Below are 25,488 nucleotides of genomic sequence, written 5' to 3'. Positions count from 1 at the left end.
TCACCCAACTCAAAGGTTGCCTTCAGCCTTTCAATGAACCTTTGAAAGGTGTCAGTGTAGTAGATTGTTCTGTCAAGCATCTTGTTTTCATTTTGGTAGTTCTTGGCAAATGAGATGGCCACACCCTTGGTCATATACATGAGTGTGAACAAAATCTTGAGGGACTCTGTGTTGTGCACATGCTTATTCAGGTTCAAATATCCTTTGACCTGTGTAATCCAGGTCTGAAGCCCATTGTGGCTTCCATCATACTCTCCAGGATGCCCAACATTAAACTCCTGGCCTCTGTTGGGCAGGCAGCTCGAGCCATAGTAATCATCATCTTCAGTCTTGGCTTTCCCCTTACTGCTATCACCAGCAGACAGCTCTGGGGGTACAGCCTTTCTGAAATTCCTACAATACCATGCTTGCAAAGCCAAGTCAGTAGGCATACCTGTTGGGAACAGGTCGCTTGATGTTGCATGCATAGCCCAGCAGAGCTCCTCTGCCATAGCGACTCTTTGTTCTTCCAACCTTTGTCTCAGTTCCTCTTCCAAAATGGTCCTCAGGGGCATTTCAGGAACTGAATCTCCATGACCAATAGTCATGGACATTTCTTCTTGATTGCAAGCTTCTTGTTCTTCTTTGAGGACTGATCCAAGAGAAGTCTCAGACTTCTGATTGTCTTCTTCTTCTGAACTAAGGATGACTTCTGAATCCCTAAACCAGGACAGGTAGGATAACTGTGGGTTTGTTGCAGTAACTGAAGGACTGAGTCTTCCTAGAGGGATGGGCAGTAAAGGAGGATTCCTACTGAGCCCAAGGGGATTAGGATGAGGAGGGACTGGAGGTCTCGATTTCTGTGGGTTAGACACTTTTATGGGTAGTGACAATGAAGGCTGAGGGAGGATTTATTTCTTGAAAGAAACCTGTCAGTGTAGAGGGGTTTATTGATGCGCAAGTGACTTTACGCATAGGGAGACACAAGTGCTAACTCTAGGGAGGAAATCTATTAAAGCCTAGTGGCTGCCTGTAGAGTGGTGGATTTGATTAAGGGTAGAAGGATGCTTCTCGATCTTGTTTGACAAGTGGGACAAAAGCGAGTTAGTCTTTGCACTGAGGGAGACCAATGAGCCTTGTATGAGGTAGAGATGGTTTGTTGAAGTTCAGTAACCAGGGACAAGTAGACTTTCACAAAGAGGTCAATGAGTCCTGAAAGCTGTGTTGAGTTTTTCAATTTTGTTATGCCCAAGTGCAGTGACTTCTTCAAATGGAATAGGCACAAAGCACATGAGGGGGAGTCTACAGGCCGAACGTGTCATAACCCCTATGGCTCAGTTATCAGCAAGGTCCGACAGAGGTTCACTCCTTCTGGTGAGTTCTTCTGAGATCACATGGAGGAGGGAACAAGGACAAAGTCAAAGGAAGTTAGCTGAGTTGCCAGCTATCAAAAAACTGAGGTTACAAGGTAAAGTACATAGGTCTATATACCTCCAAGTATGAGTACCATACCAGTCACAATGTGTATCCACAGTATTCAATGAAACAATCAGACAAATAAATAAGTCAAAGGGAGTCATACAGTGTCATATGATGGGGGTAGGCAGGGGAACAAAGGCTATACTGGCTGTGCAATCAATGCACAGCAAGGAGCCAGACACTGGAACCATAATATAACATGTGAGCAATATAAACAAGTCAGAAACAAGTCAGCAGAGCAAGAAAGAAACATGTCATCCATCAGAGAGGGTGGTGGAATGCTGGATCAGCAGGGAGGTGTGGTCTTGCCAGGTATTGGAAATACCATGACAACAGGAGATCTGAAGGAGCCTTGCAGCATGCGAACCCCTAGGATGGTGATGGTTATGAGGGACATGACAAGGCATGTGACACACATGACCACGAGGAGCCAAAAAAGGCAAGACCCCTGACACAGGCACAACATGGTAAGGTTTTCATCAATGAAAGTCCAGAGAGCTTGGAGCTTGACTGGGGACAGCAAGTAGATGGTGCCTAATGGTGGGGCCATTCCTTCCTCAAGCTCTATCTTCAGGTCATACTCCCAGTGAGGTGGGAGTGCCAAGGCCTTGGCTTTACTGAAGACATCAGCAAAATCATGGTACTCTTCCAGTACATTGGGTAAGGCCAGAGGAGAGGAAGCTGAGGCCAATCAGGCTTGAGCTGAATCTGAGGGGCAGAGCTGAAGTTGGAATTGGACAGACCCTTCAAGTTTGCAGGTGCACACAAAGGCAGCTGCATTGATTAGGGAAATGAGAGGGGCCTTCAGGGGAGTGCAAGCTGTGGAGTTGGAGGCTGGTACAAATGGCACAAGGCTGGGTTGGTTACTAGGACTGGAGTCAGGGAGGCTGGTGGAAAACAGGCTTACAGGGGGTGTCAACAGTGTTGGCATTCCTTGTGCAAGAGTCTGAAATGTTAGACTGCCCAATACCCAATCAATCAATGGATTGTAGCAGGTGAGCCAATCATGTCTGAGAACTATCCTACACTCAGAATCCAATGGGGCTAAAAACAGGGATACTGGGGTGACATCACTGGATGCGAAATAGATATTGACATCTACTGCTTGGGTTATAGTAAAGGTGGACATTCCATCAAAGAGCTGGAGTTGGGTTGGGGAGACTGAGTATGGGGTAAATGAGTGTTGATTAACAAATTGATTATCTATAAAACAATGGGTGGAGCTGGAATCCACTAAGGTACAAAGCTGAGGTAATTCTGAGTTTTCTAATGTGACATAGGGGGTTAAAGAATTTGGACTGGAAAGAGCAGACACATTGAGATGAGCCTCCAAGTTTGCACAACCAGAGTCAACACAGCTCCCAGATTGTGCAGAGTCCTGGGAGCTGCTACCTATTTTTTTGTCTTGGGGGTAGGACCCAAGCCCAAGGCTGGTGCAGCTTCAGTGGTGGCCACAGTGTGAGCCTTGGCTCCTCTGGCTTTCTTGGGGCATTTATCAGCAAAATGACTGGACCCTCTGCAGAACATGCAGAGGTTTCTGTCTATGTGACACTTGCATTCTTCTGGGGTGAGCTTCCCATCCTTACTGAGTTTGCTAGACCAGGCCTTGGACGAGTTGCTAGAGCTATTGCCCAGCTTTGACGAAGCTGGCTTGGATGGGGGGCCAGTGTTGTTGTTGTTATTAGCGGGCTTGGGCCTATCTTGGCCAGTCCTGGCTTGACTGTTGTTGCTGGGGCCCCCAGACCTATTGTTATTGGAGGAGGACAAGCCCTGGTCTGGGAGCCCAGAATAGAAGTGATGGCATAGCATGCCATCCCATAGCCCTGGACTTGTGAAGCAAGTCAATTGAAGTCCACTACATATTTATTGATGCACTGACCATCCTTCATGTGTAAATGGTCGAGTTGGCTCTTGGCATCAGCAACCAGGTCATGGGGGCTGAAGGTAGTTTGTAACTCTAGGGTGAACTCCCTCCAGGAGTCCATCCAGAGAGGTTGGTCATCAGGGTTGTCGAGTCCAAGCAAGTCCAGCTCAAACCATTCAAGAGCCATGCCCTTGAGGTAAGATTGCATGAAGATGACCTTGGCATGGTCAGTCCTGAAAGCCTGAGGATGGTCTTGGAAATTCAGCTCACACTGAATGAAGAAGGCATGAAGTTTCTTGGGGTCAGTACCATTGAATGTATCAGGCTCATGCAGCTTAGTCCTGCTTGAGGACTCAGGGCTAGTGTGGGTATTGCAAGCCAATAGTTTGATGGCCTTTGCGAGACTGTCAAAGACCACAACTGTGGGTTCAGTGTCTGGGTCTGGGAAGTCCAGTTTGTCCTCCAGATCGTTTTCATCCAGATTATCATTACCAGGCCCATCATCACCAGGTCCATTGCTGGGGTCATTGTCATCAGGATTGTTGTCATCATTGTTGCCCAGCCCATCATTGCCAGGGTCATCCTCAGGGATGGGAGCAGTAGGATGACAAGGGGTGGGGGTATTAGATGTTCAGGCTGAAAAGCCCCTGAAAGGACTAATGGGATCTGGAGAGCACCTAGTGGTGCCCATGGGAGCTAGTGCTGTCTCATGGCAGGTTCCACTGGCTGAGGTGGAGTCAGGGTTGGTGGCAGAACAACCACAGGGAGGTTGGAAATGAGTCTTGGTTGCCATGATATGCTAGACCCACACAAGTGGCAAGTCTGAAATACTGTCAAGTTTGTGGTTGCCCAGGTTGAGGCCAGACCAGAGGCCAAAGTAGGTGCAAGGCCAAGGGGTCAGAGTCAGGAGGGAAGACAAAGGTACAGAGGGGTGGACTGGTTGGACTTAGCAACTGGGGCTATAGCACTATTCCCTTGCATGGGTCTCAGTCCAAGTCTGAGGCCAAGGCGAGATTATCAGAGTAACTTAGTTGATTTCAGACTGCCCCCCAATAGGCTGAGTATCTACAAGTTTATATACTAGAGACAACTATAGTATGGAGACCAGTAATACTGGCCTCACAAAGATTGCTAAGACAATTGGTAATACAAGCATTAGTAATGTATGACCAAGGTGATGGAGACCGGGACAGGGCAGACTGGGGACAAGAGTGGGCAGAACTTAACCAAAGTGACACACACTGCTTTGCAGTGTTCACCATGCTAGACTAACTGGAGACATGGGGTTGGCAAGGCCAAGGCTGAACTGAATGAACACAAGACTGAGTCCAGCCAGGGTCGAGGCATGGTTATGACACAGCCTTGCATTTGTCTTTGCCCACTTTTGTCTGCTAGGCCCAGCCTCAGCATTTTTCTTGTCAATCCTCCTCTTCTTTCCTTTGTCAACCCTCCTGGAAGCCTTGGGACCAGCCTTGGTATCTTTCCCATCCCCAGGCCAATGACACTTGCCTTTTGACTGGTTGCATCACACAGGTGACACACTTCTTGTTACCATCTATGACAACTTCACAGACAGTTTTGGCCCAGGCACAGCAGGTACAACTAAAAGCATTGTTAAGAGGGGTACACACAAGGTTGGAAGGTACTCACCCAGGGTCCATAACCACCTTTTTCACCTCACCAGCCTCACTACCACTGGCCCTGGCTTTGTCACCCTTCATGGCCTCAGCCTTGCATTTATGCTTGGCCTCTTGCCTCTCTTCCTCCTCATGCACCCTTTTCTCCTCAGCCTCCTGTGCTGCCCTCTCAGCCTTGGCCCTCTCCCTCTCTGCTCTCTTAGCCTCAAGCTGAGCCTGTTCTTCCTTCCAGGCTTGCTCAGCCACCTTCTATCACTTTCTCTCCTTTGCCTTCACCCTCATCACCTCCTCTTCATCATTGGTGTCATACCTAATGTCATCATCAGGGACTTTGGCCCAATCAACAATGACTCAGCCTTCATTGTTGTTGTCAGTGGTGATGATTGGTCTCAAGTCAGACATAATGAGATAGAATGCAGAAGAGAGTTGCAAAGGGCTTAGTGGGCCACAAGTATCAGTTTTTTCAAACTCAGCCAAGATTCAGACTCAGCCTACCACTCTCACAGGGGTCTCATGGGTTCAACCCCTAAGAGGGGGATACTGTCATAACCATGCCTTGACCCTGGCCAGACTCAGCCTCACATTCATCCATTCCAGCCTTGGCCTCACCAGTCCCCTATCCCCAGATGGTCTAGCATGGTTAACACTGCTTTGCAGTGCATGTCACTTTGGTTGAGCTCTGCCTGGTCTTGTCCCTGGTCCACCCTGTCCTGGTCTCCATTACCTTAGTCATACTTTACTAATACTTGTCTTACCAATCAGCTTAACAATCTTTGCAAGACTGGCATTACCAGTCTCCATACTATAGCTACTTCTAGTATATAAACTCTTAGATACTCAGCCTGTACTCTCCAGTCTGAAATCAACTAAGTTCATTCTGATAATCCTGCCTTGGCCTCAGACTTGGACTGAAACCCATGCAAGGGAATAGCACTGCCTTCCCAGTCACTAAGTCCAACCAGTCCACCTCTGTTCCTCTGCTCTCCACCTGTCCCTGACCCTTCAGCCTTGCACCCACTTCAGTCTCCAGTCCAGAGGACACAGAAGCATCACTTTATAATTCCAAAGTTTTGCTCAATATTGTTTCAAAGAATAGCATGGCAAAGATTGAAGAGTTCTTTTCTGTCCTTTGGCCTGTAAGGAATGAGTGATAGTCAAGTGTACAGACAATATATTGGTACATACTGGACATTTGCTTGGCCCCACTCAGCCAGGTGATAACATTGGCCACAGTATGGCACAAGCAATTGCAGAGTTGATGGGAATCCTGCATCAGCAAGATAATAGTGACCATCAGGGATTGTGAAATCCCACAAACAGGCATTGTGGTAGACCATAGTGTCAGTGGCTGATCCCTCCCAACGTCCAAGAACATATGTAATAATGCTGATGAATGAGCACACAATGAAACAATTCTGAGATAGGAATCCTTTGCAATTACACATCAGATCCCATTCACCCACTGATGGCACACATGTGATATGTGTGCCATCAAGGGCCCCTATGGCATCCTCGAAGTAAGGAAAAATTTTTGGATTACTGGCAATACAACTGGGGATCAGTGAATCAACTCCAGGTAGGCAAACATATGTGGTATATATCAGGCCCTCTGAGAAGGCATGGAGCATTCATTTGAAATATCTGGGTAAATCTGTTGTTAGCCAGAGCAAGCATTCAGCACACCATGCACTCACCATGACATGGTATCCATCAAATGTTGGAATCACTCACCAATATGCCAAGAAGACAAGCCTGTCATGATTGCATATGAGAATATGGAAAGCTGCTCTTCTAGTGTGATGTTCTTTGAATCCTGAAAGCCCACTTCACAAAGGATGGATATGACCCAGAAAAAGATGTGCTTGTGAATGCCAATATACTGATGGTACTGTGGTAACCACCAGTATTTGATAAGAATTCCTTGAGAAAATGACCATGTGAGCTAGAGAGATGATTTCATGAGTTGTGGTAAAAGAGGGAGGGTTAATGGTACAAGTCCAATGTTTGTCATTGTTTACATGCTGACAAATCATCTGGGAGATCATGTGGTTTATTATGTAATCATATTTTCCCATCCTTCATGCCCTTAATCCTATCAAAAGGTCACTCTTCACTTTTTCACCAGTCAGGGACAAAAGCATTGCAATGCACTTTTTGGAAAGAATAGGGTGTATCTCAACATGTATTGCTTTGTTTGGACTGAACCTTAGTGCTCTGGAAAGCTTAGAGTCACCCCTTTCCAATGGTATAGGTATCATTATCATCTGTGCAGAATAGCCCAAGCTACATCAGCAGCAAGTCACACCTCACAAACATTGCAACACTTTTGTCCCCACTGTATGTCTCAACAATACATGATAAGCAGTCACCTCATGCTAAACAGCTGAGTGGTATCAACTTCAAAGTCCACTGAACTCTGCACAGACTTGGTTTGCATATGTTTTGCACAAAGAAGCAGAAATGTTGCTGCCATTCAGAGCCTTAAGGTCTTGTCATTGTATCTTGCATGCTGCTGTGCCATTTCTCTTGCTTTTTGGGTCACTCATTTCCCTCACTCATCACTTGTTGAGCATGCCTCATTCATCTAATTCTGTGTGGTTGTTATGGAGGTATGACCCATTTGGTGTGGTGACTCATTGGGACAGTTCTTTGAGTTTGAACCCAGTCTGCATAGTTTTGAGTTTAACAAAGTTTAAAATGCTGTGAGGTGCTTACTAATGCTTATATAATATATCACATGCTCTATTCAAGGATTTGTCACCATACAAACAATGCCAAACAATGAATTGGGACCATCAAGGCTCCCTCTTCTACCCCAACTCATGAAACCATCCTCCTGGTCCATCTGGGCCATTTGCTCAGGGTAATCTCCATAAATATTGGTGTCCACTACAGTCATGTCATTAGGGTATACTCACAACACCATCAACCCCTTAAAAATCTGTTTCTGGTCATCCCTGTGCTGTTTCCCCCACCCATACCTGACATGTTTTGCAACTAATCAGTAATGACAATGCTGGAAATGACATGGAGGTCAATCTGGAACATCAGGAAATGATGAACAAACAAAACACCTTTGAACCAGTACAATTTCACCAGAGTGCAACTAGTTTCAATGCTGGGGTGAGGCAAAACATTCCTATGCACTTCAGGTGGCATGGGAAGCATGGCTAGATTGTGCTCTCAGCTGACTGTGGATGAGTGGGAATGAGTAACTTGGTCATATAAGACCAGAGGTAATACTCAGGGATAGATGGACTGAGGGAATCTCCTTCTTAGTAGTTCAGTAGACTATCCCACCCAGTGCACCTGGACTGTAATGAAGGGTTTGAGCTCACCCTAGCCCTTAACCCAGCACCCATGAGGTAGAAACCCACCAGATAAGAGGGGATTGGATTGTTGGTCATGTTTTCCAGTGCTAGACTAACTATCATGGCTTTTTCAGCATTCTCATTACTGATTAGTTGCAGAACATGTCAGGTATGGGTGGGGGAAACAGCACAGGGATGACCAGAAACAGATTTTTAAGGGGTTGATGGTGTTGTGAGTATACCCTAATGACATGACCGTAGTGGACACCAATATTTATGGAGATTACCCTGAGCAAATGGCCCAGATGGACCAGGAGGATGGTTTCATGAGTTGGGGTAGAAGAGGGAGCCTTGATGGTCCCAATTCATTGTTTGGCATTGTTTGTATGGTGACAAATCCTTGAATAGAGCATGTGATATATTATATAAGCATTAGTAAGCACCTCACAGCATTTTAAACTTTGTTAAACTCAAAACTATGCAGACTGGGTTCAAACTCAAAGAACTGTCCCAATGAGTCACCACACCAAATGGGTCATACCCCCACTAGTTCACCTGGCCATCATCACCTAGGACTTGTTATAAAGCCCAGACCATGGGCTTCACCCCCCACACTAACCACTTGGACCAGTTCTTAGTCATTGACATGCTAAACCCCCATCAATGAAAATTGCTCAAACATTGGGACAGTTTTTTGGACCACTGTATGTACAGGGGTTAAATACATGAGGCCAGTCTGGGGTAACAAGCATAGAGCCAGACTTGTTAATAAGCTATTAGCAAGATGATTAGCAAGGGGTGGACAGCCACAGAGGCTGTGCCAAGACTAATAGCCAAAGTCCAGTGCCCAGCATAACCAGAGTCAGACACAGGAGGACTAAAACTAAATATAGCACAAACATTGGAAAACAGACTGAAATTATGTCCAGGTGACCCAGATGTGGAGCTGGGAGGAATGGGGTGGAGCAGCACAAGGCCAAGAGGCCAGAGTGGACTGGATATAGGGGTAAAACATTGGACTTGAGTTATCTAGGCCAGAGTTGGGTTACTTAGGGCCAGAGTTGAGTTTTCTAGGTTGGACTAGGTCCAGACTTGACTTGAGATAGGGGTTAGGGGTCTGGACCAGACCAGGCTTGAGTCTGAGAGTCATGGATGTGACAGAGCTTTATTTTGCTGTTAATCCTGATTTATGTCAAAGCATCTGTAAGATCTTGTGTGCACTATGAGTATCTTGCTGATGAGTTGACAGGACAGACTTGGCTGGATGTCCCCTCATTGTAATCCCCCACATTGCACAGTGCAGAAATATTTCATACATATATCACATACTCTCTCCCACCCCTCCTTCAAACACTCAGACACCAGTTAGTATGAATGTTTAATCATCATTCTTTCCACCCTTCAAGTCCAATCCCCACTTGTGCTTGAATTAAGCCACAAGCACTTACTATGCTCATTTTAGTTTTTTTCATACTATGCTTTGTGGTAAATGAATGAGATCTTGTGATGCATTATTTGTGAACTACTGTTGTGATATGTACACTTTTCCTTTTTTTCTTATCTTATCTCTTTGGACCTGGTCTGGACTCCAGTCTAGACCTTGCCTTGCTGTTACTGCATGCCACCCTTCTGGAACATTCTGCTCCACAATGATGTCATGGACCTTGTGTGTACCTTACCATTACCACATGTACCAACATATAAGTACCATTGTTCAATCACCCATCCAGCTCTAAGCTAGTTCATTTGGGTCTATGAGATCTAAATCCACCTGCTTCTAAGCTTGTCTCTTGCTGTGAGTCAAAGTGAGGAAAGGTGGTGAAAACCAATCAAATCCAACACAAAAGACAAATAAGAGTGAGTGGTGGTATGCCTCCATGGAACCTGGAGGGCAGAAAAACCTGTTGTGGGGGAGGGACTTCAAGTGGAGGTGCACCTAGCACAAGTCAACAACAAGTTACACAGGAGTAGACAAGTGAGTGATGACTGGACAGGGGATGCTGAACAGAGTGAAGGTGTTCAGCTGAAAGTATTCTGGAGTAATGGGCTTCAATAAAATGTGCCCCTGGCACAAGCTGATGATGAGTTACACAGGAGTGGAGGAATGACTAAGCATATGTGCTGACTAAGCATGGGGATAAAGCTTCAGATAAATGATGGAGGTAGATAGACCCTTCTGAATGAGCCTCAACTACCAAGTATATGAATGATGACAGGTAGACCCCTTCATGGAGCCTCAACTGTCAATGACAAGTTATGCACTGAGATAAGCTGAACTGACTGACTGGAATGCTTCTGGATTGCTTGGGGTTGTAGCTAAGTACATGGGGGTTTATATACTGTGGGGAGAGTGCAGCTTGTGACATACAAGGCACAAACACTTGGTAAGTAATGAGTAAGGACTGAGTAATCATAATGAGTAAGCAAGAAATGAAAAGTAAGCAAGCAAAGAGGATTGGTAAGCATTGGCAATGAACAAGTCAAGGATAGTCAAAATATCACAGAATGAGTCAAATGGAGTTAGAAACTGAGTATGTGCACTGATATCACATTAGGGGGTGGTGATGCAAGTCAGATCTTGGCAGAGACATCTCTAGATCCAAAGATGGCATGACAGATGGATGGTGTTTGCAGATAGGAATGTATTAATTCCAGAATTGAAGGGCATGAGTCAGGTGTCAAAGGGGTTAGGGCATTGGGGGTCTGTGGGGCAATGGGAGCATATGCAATTGCATCTCCCACCCTTTCATCCTCTCAGCAAAGTTAACAAAAACTTCATGAATGGGGCTCTGATGGAGGAGGAGAAGGGGGGACATCTTCTGCTGAATCTTGCAGTAAGAAGGCAAGATGCATGTTATACTCATCATAGATGCAATCAGGGAGGCTGGAGAACAGTAGATTATGCTGCAGCTGTCACAATGTGGGGAGAATGATGGACAAGATTGGAATAAAGACAGTGCAGGGAGCAGGGAGGAACAATCCATATGCTTCATCAAGAGGGGAGACTGAAACAACTACATAAGACCTTTCTAACTGAGTGACAGACCTGAGGTGACCAAAGAACATCCTTCTGCAAGTCATACTGACAAGGAGAACACACTGACCAAGCTCCATGGGATGAGATGGGGCTGACAACAATGGGATGAACCAAGGGGGTTTAGGACAGAAGCTGGTGGGAATGCCTGGCAGATATACATAGCCACTGTCTCTGGCAAATGAGACAAGCAAGATGATTGATGAAGAGGCAGCCATTATTGATGGACTTAGCAAAATGAGCATCTAAAGGATGGAGGCTGTAGAAATGTGTAGGGTGTGAGGATCCTCTCCAAATTTGGAAGGCAGAATCACATGGCTGAGCACTTTAAGTGAGTGTGAGAACAGAGCCAATATCTTTGGAAATGGTGGAGATATGATGAAAACCAGAATGCCATACATGGGCACTAAAAACTTTTAATGTGTGCTTAACTCACTTCCTCTTTTCTCTTTAGCACTGACAACTCATTCTTGTGTGAAGGATGACTGCTTATGTCCAGCAGTCTTTTTATGCATGAGGGCTTTAGTCTTTATCTGCATTCATGGGCATTGTGCACAACTTGCCAACAAGTTAGGCAGAGTCAGCTGTGACCATGTCCACAACACCTTTGGTGTGTGACATCACTATCCTTCTTTCTTCTTTTGGTTCTTGGTGCAAGCCTACAACAAACCCTGTTGTTAGGTCTCATCACAACTATGTGAGCCTGCTATCAAGATTGTCAAAGTCACCCTCACAAAAAGTTTGGAAAGTCACAAATAGTATAAATAGTCAATAGTAGACTGGATAGTCAGACAGAAATGGTACAAATAGTCAGAAAAATAGTACAGATAGTCAAAATAGAAATAGAATCTACTAGAAATAGTCCTGGAAACTATCTGGACTTTTTTGACTATCTGTGCATGTGAAAGGCATGATAGACATCAATTAATTTCCTGATGCTCCATCAATCAGACACTCATTTCACTAGGTCCACCAGGCATCTTTGACTTATGCCTTTGTCCACTCTCTACACTAACCATTAACAAGGATGTGCTTTGTTGTATTTGGAAATTAACAAAAACAAAATAAGTAGCCCCTGAATCTGCTCATTGTCATTTACATGCTCAAAAGTTTTGTTCAGTACAGTCACTCTGCAGTAGAGATGGTGGACTTAATATGCAAATGAATCATAGAAAAAAATTACTGGCCAAGCTCGAAGATCACCGCTAGCAGTACTACAACAGAAGGCATTTACGTAGTGTTCTGCCAGCCAGAGAACTGTGGCTTGTATCTACTAACGAAGTTAGAACATTGCGCTCACTCGAAGGCCTCTGTGACTACCACTCCATAAGGACGAAAGTAAATATGGCATACTCCACAGGCACTCTGATTGCAAAGAGAGAGACGAGGTTGGGTAAGAACAAGGGGTGTGTATAATCGCGAATTAGTCCTGATTCGTCTGGCCACTTGGTCGATACTTGATACAACAACTCTCGAGCCCTGCTTCTACGTCTTCCGGAATGTCACCTTTAACTTTGACATCATACTTCGCTTTCGACACCAAAGAGAAAAAAAAACGTCAGCAATGCTCGGGAGCAAACCAAAAGGCAAACAAGGCTCACCCGTTCTCTGTCATCGTGCTACTCAACTCGCGACGGACGTAATTCCATCAAAGTAGATGGCGGTGTGAACAGATGTCCCACGGAGTAAGGCATAAAAATAGGATGTTTGAGGTCTCGTGAACAGGAATACAACAAGGATGCGCTTGCATGATTTCTTGGCAGTTTAGGACATCCATTTTTCTTAGAGTCCGTTGGATATTGGAGCAAAGTAGGCGTGCTCCGAGATTTTTATATTTGCCTTGAGAAGGAGTTAAAGCTGTCATCGTGGATGTCAATGTCGTCAGGCTTTACTTATTATGTGAAGTAAAACTTGTGGAGAGGCTACGAGCAGTGACCGAGGAACGTGACGTTAGCGAGAGAGCAGTTTGATTGATTCGATTTTTACTGAAGCTAAAGTGTTCAACTACCCCACGAAAATGGGCTGAAGCCGACGCAGCCCCTAAGTTCACCATAGGGGCACACGCGCCGGAAAGTGTGGCATGCTGCTAATCGGCTTGAGGAAGCTATCCCTGATCTCGCTGGGACTGTGATGGCCCCATAACTTTGCTAACCCCTGTGTATCGAATCCGTTCGTAGCCGCGACAGGGAACAGAGGCATTGCAAGGCCTCTCAAATTTTGTGAGCGTGACGTTCCTCCTGACCGGGAGGTATCATGTCGTCCTCTCAGTCGCCAAGGATGATGCCCCTCATTCTGCTCAGTGTGGTTCCGTGTGTTATCGCCACTTCTAACGCCTCAAGGAGCTTCAAGTCAGTAATCGAGGGTGTAGGGTCGTTGTATGCACTTTTGTAGGTCGCAGTTGACCACCTACCCTACAGATCATCACCGAACCACGAAAGCTGGCTGTTGTTGTCGTGTGCGCCTCTGTTGTGGTAATCGCCATCCTCATGTGGCTGGTGCACATCATCGCAGGGTTGCGTGCGCAAAAGGAGGTTCCGCAAGACTGGGGGTCAGCCTACTTCCCCTCAGCTACTAAGCAACGACATTTCCGTTTCAGAGTTGGGAACGTCTGAAAGGGCTACCAAAGTACCTTCTCTGACTCCTTCGACGAGTAACCCGCCCAGTCGCAGCTTCCCTGAAATCTCCCATCAATGACGCTGTGAATACTTTCAACACTGGGATTCCAGCACATCTGCCGTCACCTAAATCGTCAAGAAGAACCAGTCACAGCCAAACTCCCGCCCATGAGCGACGCCGTCGTCATCCACAAGGACAGGATCACAGGCTGGCGGGCGGTCTCGCACTCCCCCTCCTCACATCGTTCTTCAAAAGGAGGACAGTTTGAGGCGAGCGAACATTATGGGTCGCTTGTTGCGAATGAACAAAACCCCAGTTCAGGTACGTCATGGTGCCCCTATTTTCATGGCTGAGGGAAGAAACACCATTTCTTCCAGGCGGTCCCCGCTATGCACGCCAGGGCAGTCGTCAGTCACGCATGCCCGAGCGTTTCCTGGGTGTCGCAGGGATGCCCAGAAGGCCATGATAAACATCATTCGAACTCGTCCCATCGGGGACAACAGCATGGCACACCCCTCCGTGACATGGAGACTGTTGTATTAACTCACACCATTACCTACCCTTCCAAATACGCACAATCTCCTTCGAAGCAGATACCACAGGAGCACATTGCAGGGAGTTCTATCATGCACCGTCAAGGGGCAGTGTCTCAAAATCCAAGTGACACGGAACAACAGCGATACACAAACCGTGTGGACCTGCCTAGTCACCATGACGCAAGCCCTATGGTCCTTGTTAACGATCGGCCCCCACCATATTCTGCGAGATCAAAGGCTTAGCTTACTGTATATTTCAAACTGTAACAAGACAAGGGCCAGGGAAGACCACGGGTCGACTTCCCATGAACCATGTCGTAGAAACTCGGTGGGTTGATACTTATGCCAACCGCTGCATGCGATCGCACCTTATCCTACTATTTACACTGCGGAGAAACTCTTCAGACCGATGTACCAGCTTATTTCGGAAGAAAAATGATACTTACTAGGCACGAGGTAGGACTTATTGAAATGCAAGGGTAGGCGTAAAACAACGCTTCGTCGCCGTTTCCTTTTGCGAAGGCTGCTAGTTTGCAGCGGGAAGTAATCCGGTGCATTTAGTAAACCCACATCCTGGCCCCCATGGGGAAGGGCGGCCATCTCCACGCTTGAGTTCTTTGCTCAGAATCCAAGTCCTGGATGCCGTCCCAACGGGATAACCTGTAATAGAATAATGATGGTCAGGGAAGCTGACGTATACTTCCTCATTTTATTCAGAGATATGGAAATGACGTTTAGTTGCCCGAGGTCGACATCAAATCGTAGCTTCACAAGAATCACTTTCGTTAACTGCTGAATAACTGAAACACACCCCTCCCCCCCCCTTAAATCCCCCTGAATATCCTGGATTCGCCATCTTTTAGGTGGCTTACTTGTACCCACCAACCCCCTTTCATTTCAATGTCTTGAACGACGGTGGTCAAGAGAGCGCAGACATACCACTACCTCCCCAATGCGATGTCAGTTTCGGTTTTGCTGTGGGTCACTTTATTTCGTCTTCTTCAGGGAGTTGCTGCCACCGGCAGCATCTCCAGGCGGGAGCCCAATGGTGTGAGTCGTCATATATCCTCGCATCATAAAGACCCACCATTCTACTGTAACATCTGACAGGCCTTTTCGGATCCACCAAAACAAATCGCTTTTACTGTGTGTGTTGTAGCGTCCATAGCGGGAGTTCTCGCAGTTGGGGTGTACGCCTTAGTAGCCGGCAGGCGGAAGAAGACTTCGGATGACCCCGAGCTAGGATCTGCGGTCACAACAACCAATGACAACACACGTCCATCAGACCAATCTGCGAATACCGAGCCATCCTCTCGAGCATCCGGCGATCTCCAAAGGCGGACACCGTCGACCGGAATCCTGGTACCCGATACGGACACCCCAATGAGCCGTTCTTCACGGTCCCGCCGATCACGGATATCGTTCATACCAACAAGCCTTGAGTCGATCCCAGAACACGAGCAATGGCAGTTTTGCTTCTGTAGCGATAGCGGCGACGATGATGACACTTCGCCCCCTCCAGGTAGCTTTCACTCTTGGTACCTGGATTACCGATGCCGAATACTCTTGAGAAAAATTTCTATAATGGCCGGACACACCGGAAATCATGGTGAAGCAAGGCCATCTGCCTCGCTTCCCCACGAGGAAGATACCACAACTCTCCATGACTTCGTCAACGTGAGCCGAAGACGAGTCCATTCAGGCACTTAAGCGGAGAAGGGGTCCTATCCGCCATCATGACACAGGACCCATAGCTTCAGCTAACATTAATGAGCAATCCACACACCTCGACCAAGTTCCACCATCCATCCTACGACGTGGTGATCGTGCAGAACCTTCCGTAGCTGAGCAGCCAGCGGACAAGTCCAAATCCGCTACGGCTATAAAGCGAACTGCCTAATGCCAGCTGCGACTATCCCCACCTACTTTGTGACGGAAGAACATATGCGTGTCGATCCTCCGCCACTTGGCACGGACAACGCAGGAGTTTGGGATTTCAATCTGCAATGACTGCGGCACTACACTTCACTTTGGGAGTGCAGATCGAAGACGGCTTGATATATGACTTATCTCTGCGTACGTGGGTCGGACATACGCTCTTTAGGGTAGTGGACTGACCGGGTCGAACCACAGCAGTCAGTCGTCAAAAAAAGCGGGCCAACTGTTATCACAGGTCACGTGCATCGACGCGTCGCACTACCCATTCAAATTTCAGATAAGGACTTGGTAGATAGGAGATGTGATGTCTATCGTTTATTCTGGGGACTCGTACGTTTGGTAAACCGCCAACCTTTCTTTCGCCATGTGCATGAATATGTACATCGTAAGGATCTTGGGGGTGTTCACAACTCATCGCCGGTGTAGTGCCTACTCGTCAGCGGGCCTAGAACACAGAAGGACTCCACGTCGGTCCAAACTGTGAAGAAGCAGGTCTGTTGAATCAAGGGCCATATATTTTCCCTTCCATGCGTCTGGATTTCTTACCCTCATCAATTGCGTTCACGATCAAATGTGTTCCCTGGTGGCTGACCTGTTCGTCGTTCACCAGATTACATACGGTTTTCGGGCAAGTAAGGTTTGTCGCGATCCATCACGAAGCAGTCAATCTCCCTTCTGCGTCGCTGTGTCATGAAACGCTACAGGTGGACGTCGGTCATCCTACTCCATCTTTCGCTATGCGTCAGTGCTGCCAACAATCCCCCAGCCGACTGGCTCAAGACTGTGGGCCGTTCACGATTAAACCACGAAACAAGGCTGACACTGCTAACGCTAGATCTTCTCCGACATGCGAACGGCGCTCGTTTTTGTGGCTTGTGTATCGGCTGGCGTGACTGCAATTTTCGTGTCGCTGCTGTGTCAAATACGCATATCGTACATTCGAAGAATAGCACTCGAGGAAGATTTCAGAGTCCACGAGCAGGTTCCTGATGATATTTCCCCACCAGTACATCCCAACCCGTTCAATCCCCCGTCCGAGCAGCCAAACCCGTTCAATGACCCACCGGAAGGGCCCAACCCGTTCAATCCTTCGCCAGAACGCCCTAACCCACTCAATTCCCCGCCAGCGCAGTCCAACCCGTTCAACCCCCCGCTGGAGCAGCCCAACCCGTTCGACAATAACGCACCTTCGGCAGCGAACTACCCTCCGCGGAGTAACCCAATTGCGATTGCGTCGTCTGGGCAACCTAGAATCAGATATCGGTTTCTCAACTCTGATTCCGACCAGGTAAGCATACGTATTTATACCCCAAAGTGAGGAGGCAAGCTCACCTACCAACTCCCCTCGCAGACAGACAGCGAATCCAGCCGGGAGGGAAGAAGCTCTCCCTCCACTCAGGGCAGCTCGTCGTCCCGCTCCCGTGGGCGTCCGCGACGCCGGAGGGCCAGGCACAGGGTTCGTTCCTTGAGTGAGAGTGATGCTTCGCGAAACAGGCATGATGCTAGTGATAGCCGCCGACTGGCTTCATCGTCTTCGGATAGTGCTCTTGATGAATACCTCTATATGAATTCCAGAGGACGCGGTCCTGACACCCGCCGGGAGCAGGAAAACTCTACAGGAGCTCCTGGCAGACGGCGTGATGAGTCGGAGTCCCTGTTCTCGACTGATGAAAGACGACAGCTCATCAACCGTGTTCGGGCGGCCATGCAACAAAGGAACCGTGTTCGCTCTCGTCGAACCACCTTGCAACAGGAAACGATCGCAGGCCCGTCTTTCACATCCCCGGATAACACAGGAATCGTAACTTCTAGCAGCCCCAGTGAACACAGCCAAGAACACATAACATGGCCTCCTGTGTTTGCGGTGGATGAAACAAGACTGCTCACAACCCGTGTTCGCGCCATCTTGCAACACGCAAACCGCGTTCACTCTCATCGCGCCATATTGCAACACACAGATCGTGTTCAGTCTCAGCAAGCCATCGTGGAACAGGCGCCGACCGCGGGTCCCTCGGTCACGATCCCGGATAACACAGGAAACGTAGCTTCTAGTAGCGCTACTGAACTCCCGGCGGCCCCTACGCAATCATCCTCGCCACGGGAGTATAGCGAGACGTCCTCTTCCTCGGGGCACAGCGGTGACGAAGTTGACGCACCTGTGAACAATTCACCACCTCCGTACTGGAGGTTCACGGAGCATTTCGATAATTAGTGGATAGGGCGAGGTAATATTCTTCTACATTTGTTGCGTAGTGATGGACCGTCCCGTATATGGCAAAGATCGCTCGTTTAGTTGTTGTTTTTACGTTGAGTCAATGGTTACAAGGAATTCAGTGCGGTGATACAAAGATTCGACATACTACTGGGTCTGAGCGCCATACCCTCTGATGTTCTCGGCAAAGTCCCACGATGTCTGCAGTTTCAGCGAGCCCGAAATGTTCACGCCTTCCGCAGTGATAGGTTGCAATTTGGTACTACAACGACTATCTCAGCATATCGTAGACAGGACGAGTCAATGATGTACGTACCTTGTCCAGACTTCGAGCATCGCGGTAGAAGAGAACGCGCATACAATATTCCAATATATTTTGTGCTTGCTCTGCTGTGAGATCATCTTCGTGCCCTTCTACTGCTTTGCGGAGTAGCGGTTGTGCAATGTAGGCTCCGAAGCCAGTGGCAAGGGTCGAAGCTGAATACGTCGTCCCAAGCAAATCGACATATGACAAGAACCTGTATCAGGCACGATCAACCATTTTCATCGCAGCTCCTTCAAGAGAAGATACATACCTCTTTCCATCCTTGAACCCGCCAATGAGGAGAGAGTTCCACAAAGGGTCCAACTTCGAACGCCGCGCGTACATGACCTGCGACATGTACTCGTGTATTTCTACAGGCCCGAGTTCAGTGTGCATCCTGCTGAGTGCTCTCCGCTATTTGCACTTCTTCGAGGATGTGTTGGATGTGTTGGAAGTCGGACATGTCACCGCCGGCACCGATAACGGTATACCTCCCAACGGGATGGAGACGTTGAACGTCCTTGAAGCGAGCGAGGGAGCCATACGATGCTTTTTGTAGAATAATGTTCAACAATGGATGGTCTGGAAGCGATGAGAAGACAAACCGAGGTTGTCCGCTGCCATCATGATCCCATCCTTAAATTTGATAGCCAGCACACTCGTGCCGGTAACGATCGGCTGCCTGTGGATGGTCTAAGTAGATGCGCATGAATATACAGATGTGTGGCCATACTGTGTACGCTGAACACTGTCAGCGAAAGCGTCCTTGGGATGATTGTCGGGCCTCTGATGGATGGGATAGGTACCATAGGCATCGAACATGTCATTTCTCTACGACGACAGCCCACCATTAGTATTCCTCACAAGCAAGGAATTCTGCACTTACAGGGCGACCCCAGTTGGTAGGAAAGTGGTCCATGGCTGTCAGAGGGATGTTGCAAACGCGTCTCACCGCAAACCATGGACGCGCAAGCACCATGTCTTATGTAATGCCCTAATTTGGCCAGCGACCATTTTCTTACCACCGCAGATTGTTGAGGGGGGGGACCTCTGCAACAATGTAAGTCTATAGATCTCTTTCTGTGTTCTTCCATGTCATCCGGCAGCTCCAATAACTGGCTCGTCTATAATGTGTATTTCGCAGTAGGGCTTTGGTTCTGTCCAGAAACGAACATCACGTGAGCATTGACCTGCCTTCCCAATTTGGGTTGGAAGGGACGCGTCACTTGCGAGGACTGCGTTCAGATCAGACAGAGCAACCATGGCCAGTACAGACGCGAAACCACCAAAGGACGGGGAAAAGAAGAATGGGGAGAAAAAGAACGAGGAGAAGACCCTCACGCCGACAGCCGAAATCAAAGTTAACATCGCCTTTATCGAGCGAGCCGTGTCCGAGCTTGAACCGCGGTTTACTCACCGTGTATTGCGATCACTCACTGCGCTCAGGAAACGCACTAACGATAAGGTCTTGCGAGATGCCATAGAAGAGAACTACCCAGCAGGTATGTTATATCGATAAGTTTACATCTCTTGTACGGAATATTTATGTGCTATGGTTATAGACTCGGCCGTAAAGGCGAAGCTACTTACCTGGCTGCCCCCAGCTACAGAGGCCGAGATGGATTGTCGATTCTACTGCCTACCCCCCAAGTACACCGCCTTCGAAACCTACCTCTGACCCCGTTCCCGAAGTGGAGATATACCTTCGTCTTCTCATCATTCACCACTTCCACACTTCCAAGGAGAATTACGCCAAATCCATCCAACTGTCCAACGAGACAGTAGACAAAATGCAAGCGCTAAATCGCAGAAGTGTGGATCCAATTGCTGCGAAAATATGGTTCGCTGTCGAACGATCGTACGAACTAAGTGGTGAACTCGCCGACGCGCGACCGTAAGTGTTTCTGTCTGTGTCGCAACTTACACTAAATTCCGTCTGTATTTCAGACTGTTTTTGGCGGCTCAGCGGACAGCCGCATTGCGTCATGACGATGATACGCAAGCTTCCCTCATTAACCGTCTTCTCCGAAGCTATCTCCATTACAACTTGTACGATCAGGCAGATAAACTGGTTTCAAAAACCACATTCCCTACCTCCGCCAGTAACCCCCAATTTGCTCGGTACCACTACTTCTTGGGGCGCATAAAGGCAGTACAATTAAACTATACCACTGCTCACACGAATTTGCAAGCAGCCATTCGCCGTGCACCACCTGCGAAAACAGCGCCTGGTTTCTACCAAGCCGTGCACAAGCTTTTCGTGGTTGTTGAATTGCTGATGGGAGACATTCCCGATCGTAGCATATTTAGGCACCCCGTCCTCGAGAAAGCGCTCGCTGCCTATTTTGACATCGTCAAGGGTATGTGCAGTTTCATTCTATGTCCTTTACCCCTTCAGTAATCCACCTATCAGTGGTCCGCACGGGCTCCCTCTCCGAGTTCCAGGCAACGTTGACGAAGCATGCGGCACAGTTCGAAGCAGACAAAACATACACTCTGATCGTTCGTCTCCGGCAGAACGTCATTAAGACTGGTATCCGTCGCCTCTCCCTATCGTATTCACGCATCTCCTTGCGTGACATTTGTCTCAAGCTCCACCTTGACTCCGAAGAAGATGCGGAATACATCGTTGGAAAGGCTATCCGTGATGGCGTTATCGACGGTCGGATTATTCATGAAAAAGGTTGGATGGAATGTGAAGGTAGAAAGAATGGATATGGACCTGACGTCAGTGAGGTGTACATGCGAAGAATTGCGTACTGCATGGATCTCCACAACCAGAGTGTGAAGGTAAATCTTCATATTCGATCTGCCATGTTAATCGCTCGTCGCTAACTGGATGTTTTAGGCAATGCGTTACCCCCAGGACGCTCACCGGAAAGAACTGGCCGCCGCGCAGGGAGCCCGAGAACGTGAGAGGGAGCTCGCCAAGGAAATAGAGGAAGGAGACTTGGATGAAGATGACGGCGGTCTGGGTGGCTTTTGATGATCGATGTCGGACAACACCCCTGGTCCCTCATAGTTGCAGACATCCGTGATTCCTATTAGGTCGGACTTCGTTGCATGGAACCTATTTCCAACGTGCCGAATAATAATATTCGTCAACGGCGGTACTGCACAGTACTATTAGTATCACACCAGGCTTGGATCCGTAGGACTTCCATATAAGCGTCCATCCCGGACTTCCCGGTGCCAACTTGAACCCTGTTTACTTAGCTACAAGCACAGATACGAAGAAAGTATGCAGAGGACACATCCTATGATGTACCCTGCCGGAGCCAAAGCAGATGACCGGTTGATCACTGAAACATTTACTAGGGTCTTCCAACGTCCCAAATCATACCAACATCATCAACCTAATCACAGGCTGCTTTACTTCCCAAGAAATACCTTGCTTACGCCAAGGGATGGAGACCACTGTTACCTATCCGAAACTGTTCATACAAATTGCATATGGGAGATATCTGAACTTTGTAGCACGCTACAGTAATATAAACTTCCGCGATACATACTACCCTAAGGTCGAGAAACAATGAATTCTAAGTATACGACGTTATCGCTTCAGTTTCTTAGTTGGAATGTCGAGCCCTGCGGCTCCCCTAGCCTTACCAGCGCGTTTGTTCGCAACTCGCTGAAGGGCTCTCTTGGTCTCACCATCTGGAAAGCTCTCAACATCGTAGTAAAAGGGAGCATTCTCTAGTAACCTATGATGCCGTGGGTGAGATTGGCGAAAGGAAGGAGTAAAGTATAGTTACCATTCAGGGCGCACATCCGTCACAGTCCGGATATACGGTCGAGTCGTCAAGACGAATTCATTGAATAATACCCATTCTGGTTGCGTGTCCAGACCACAAGATGGATGCAAGTTCACGACCTGACACAGACAAGTGAGCCACCATCAGCTGCAAGTTGCCGACTTGGCTACAGGAATACGTTACCTGGTTATCTTTTACAGTTAAATAACTGCCTTTCTCTCCTTCCTTGTGGGCAACTTGCATGAAGAAACCACAGCACAGAACCTGCCGGATGGCGAGATGTCGTTTCTTCTCATCCCCGATGGATATGAGCTCGATCTCAAAGCGCTTCCATTGTCCGCTTGAGTTGCTCACGAACGTTCTCGGCCTGGGCAAGCGCCCGAGCAGAAAGGTAATTAGGTCCAAGTCCATGACTTGTCATATTGATCTGCAGGACGCGGGAAACGAGTTGAGATGGGAACGCCGCAAGTTTACTGTAAAAGGCTTACTTTGGATATAATTGTTGTAGACGTTGAGAAGTGTAAGGTGGTCACCATCTGGGACTGTGAAAAGTGCCTTGGCTGCATCGGCTTCCTTACGCTGGTTGTTCGGCCGGAGCCATATATTTGGGACTATTGTGAATTCCGTTCGCTCAGGGAGCCACTCGCATGAGAAATGATGAGATCGTACCAGATAACATCGCAGTGATGGTTAACATTTCATTGCTACATTTGAATTCCGGGCTGACGATCAACATCTTCGACAACTAGAGGAGGAGTGATCAGACTGAAGGAACCATCTAACCGCACAATCCGAAAACGCACCTGAGGGTCTAGTGGGAACTCTGCCATGAGCGTGCCCAGCGCCGTCAGATTACCATCATCGTCCAACGCCGCCAAATAGTTCAACAGTTCGAGCGCACGCATGAGAGTTTCTGGCGCAGGTGCGTCCACATAGTCGAATCTTACAAGATCCTGTGTAAACGTTCAGAACGCATAGGCCACATCGCCCAGATAAGAGCACTCACTTTGATTCCTGCCTTGACCAGTTCTAGTACAGTGTTAGCTAAATTACTCCTTAAAATCTCCGGGTGTGTCTGTTCCTCCAGCTCCGACATGAAATCCTTTTCTGTGTACAATCTGAAGCATTTCCCCGGTCTCGTCCGCCCAGCACGTCCAGCACGTTGCTGTGCAGAAGCCTTCGATATTGGAGTTACCAGTAAACTCTCTACACGGATCCTAGGGTTGTACACCTTTTGCTTCGAGAACCCAGGATCGACGACATAGACGATCCCATCGATAGTCAACGAAGTCTCCGCGATATTCGTTGACACAACCACTTTTCTGCCAGGAGGGCCATCTGGCATTTTCGGCGATGGGGGCGGGTCGAATATACGTTGTTGCTGCTGTGGCGGAAGTGAAGAGTAGAGCGGTACACAGACTAGAGGCCCGACAGAGTCCGGATCCTGATTGATCAAATCGTCCGCCTCCAATTTAATCTTGCGACATGCGTCTTCGATCTCCTCTTCTCCGGTTAAGAAAAGAAGAATATCACCGGGATCCTCTGCACGATGAATCATCAAAACGGTGCGGATGGCGGCCTCGACGTAATCGGGTTCGGGTTCTTGAGTATAAAATACTTCCACCGGATGTGTGCGACCGGGTACTTTGAACAGTGGTGCCTGCGAGTCAGAATGAAGACCAAAGTACTTTTGGAACTTGAGTGCATCCAAGGTGGCGGACATGACGATAATTTTCAAGTCGGACCGTCTCTTGGCAAGGTTCTTCACGATACCCATGAGGATATCAGTGGCGAGAGTCCGTTCGTGGGCCTCGTCAAGGATGATTGTGGAATACCGATTGAGGTCGGGGTCGTTCATGGCCTCCCGAAGGAGCATACCATCGGTCATGTACTTGAGAAACGTCTTCCCCGGTTCTGTCATATCCTCAAAACGTATCGAGTAACCGACTTCTCTACCAAGTTCCACTACGACGTGGATAAGTATGTTTGGAACGTCCATGATACCAGACTGACTTACTGTCCATTTCTTCGGCAACTCGTTTGGCGACAGACATTGCAGCAACACGTCGTGGTTGCGTACAGGCGACGATTTTGCCTTTGGTATGGGGCAAGTCCGAATAAGCGACAAACTGTGGTATTCTATCGGTGAAAAGAGACCAGTCTATAAGTCGCGGTTCAAAAATGACAAGACAAAAAAAAGTTTCTTGGTGTCCCACTTACTGCGTTGTCTTGCCAGACCCAGTCTCGCCTACCATGACAATAATCTGGTGGTCCTTGAACTATACGAGCGGGATGATGTTCGCAGTTAGCATCCGAGAGGAATTTTCACGGGCGCCCGAGTTGGGGCGCTGACATGGGAGCCGAAGTTTAACACTCACCATCTTGAGGAACTGGTCCATCTGCGAGTATACAGGTAGTTTTTTCCTTGTCTCGAGTATCTTCTTGTACTGTGGCGTGTGGGGTGCCTTTGTAAAAGGATTGACTTCATGTTCCTGCAAATGATAACCTCAGGACATTCGTCCAAAAAGATGATGCTAGCTAGTTCGTTTTTCTTACCAGAGCTTTGCGAACTTGATCGCCTGTTACCATCCGGGGAACAAAGCCAAAGAGCGGCTCCTTCGCTGCGAGCGTTGAGGTGCCATTGGAACCGGTTTTCCGGGAAGCCATGAGCCTCGTGTAGTTCTTCGTTCGAGAGAGCGGGAGAAGGCCGAGTGATGGAGCTGGGTCCAACAAAAATGCGTGGCCAGGAATGTCACATGAGCATGGTAGTGGCTGTGCAGCTGCTTACACTATCTCCTTGCCAACAAAAAAGGACAAAAATAT

The 25,488-nt window shown here is 48.0% G+C and overlaps 4 protein-coding genes across 4 annotated transcripts; 2 read left to right on the top strand and 2 right to left on the bottom strand.

The window, feature by feature from the left end:
• Positions 1 to 17,034: 17,034 nt before the first annotated feature.
• Positions 17,035 to 18,077, top strand: F5J12DRAFT_53624 (uncharacterized protein). Its single transcript, XM_051739930.1, has 2 exons — positions 17,035 to 17,177; positions 17,230 to 18,077. Exons 1-2 carry the CDS (start codon positions 17,085 to 17,087, stop codon positions 17,710 to 17,712), a joined length of 576 nt encoding a protein of 191 aa, XP_051600832.1. The 5' UTR covers positions 17,035 to 17,084; the 3' UTR covers positions 17,713 to 18,077.
• A 505-nt stretch (positions 18,078 to 18,582) lies between these two features.
• On the bottom strand, positions 18,583 to 19,829 carry F5J12DRAFT_935615 (nucleophile aminohydrolase; the record flags this gene model as incomplete). Its single annotated transcript, XM_051749621.1, has 7 exons — positions 18,583 to 18,881; positions 18,919 to 19,124; positions 19,182 to 19,258; positions 19,335 to 19,459; positions 19,516 to 19,592; positions 19,644 to 19,741; positions 19,797 to 19,829. 7 exons carry the CDS (start codon positions 19,827 to 19,829, stop codon positions 18,754 to 18,756), a joined length of 744 nt encoding a protein of 247 aa, XP_051600831.1. The 3' UTR covers positions 18,583 to 18,753.
• Positions 19,830 to 20,143: 314 nt separating this feature from the next.
• On the top strand, positions 20,144 to 22,204 carry F5J12DRAFT_825836 (PCI domain-containing protein). Its single transcript, XM_051745489.1, has 6 exons — positions 20,144 to 20,412; positions 20,473 to 20,480; positions 20,521 to 20,804; positions 20,858 to 21,270; positions 21,324 to 21,700; positions 21,759 to 22,204. Exons 1-6 carry the CDS (start codon positions 20,172 to 20,174, stop codon positions 21,894 to 21,896), a joined length of 1,461 nt encoding a protein of 486 aa, XP_051600830.1. The 5' UTR covers positions 20,144 to 20,171; the 3' UTR covers positions 21,897 to 22,204.
• Positions 22,205 to 22,287: 83 nt separating this feature from the next.
• On the bottom strand, positions 22,288 to 25,332 carry F5J12DRAFT_935607 (P-loop containing nucleoside triphosphate hydrolase protein; the record flags this gene model as incomplete). Its single annotated transcript, XM_051749620.1, has 12 exons — positions 22,288 to 22,614; positions 22,666 to 22,784; positions 22,849 to 22,992; positions 23,024 to 23,092; positions 23,140 to 23,276; positions 23,335 to 23,410; positions 23,469 to 23,618; positions 23,672 to 24,630; positions 24,683 to 24,804; positions 24,886 to 24,944; positions 25,044 to 25,157; positions 25,222 to 25,332. 12 exons carry the CDS (start codon positions 25,330 to 25,332, stop codon positions 22,464 to 22,466), a joined length of 2,211 nt encoding a protein of 736 aa, XP_051600829.1. The 3' UTR covers positions 22,288 to 22,463.
• Between the last annotated feature and the right edge of the window lie 156 nt (positions 25,333 to 25,488).

The sequence above is a fragment of the Pisolithus orientalis genome (genome assembly GCF_024613125.1).
Source record: "Pisolithus orientalis strain OTSU chromosome Unknown F5J12scaffold_11, whole genome shotgun sequence".
Lineage (NCBI taxonomy): Eukaryota > Fungi > Basidiomycota > Agaricomycetes > Boletales > Pisolithaceae > Pisolithus > Pisolithus orientalis.
This window is presented reverse-complemented; position numbering and strand designations above follow the sequence as displayed.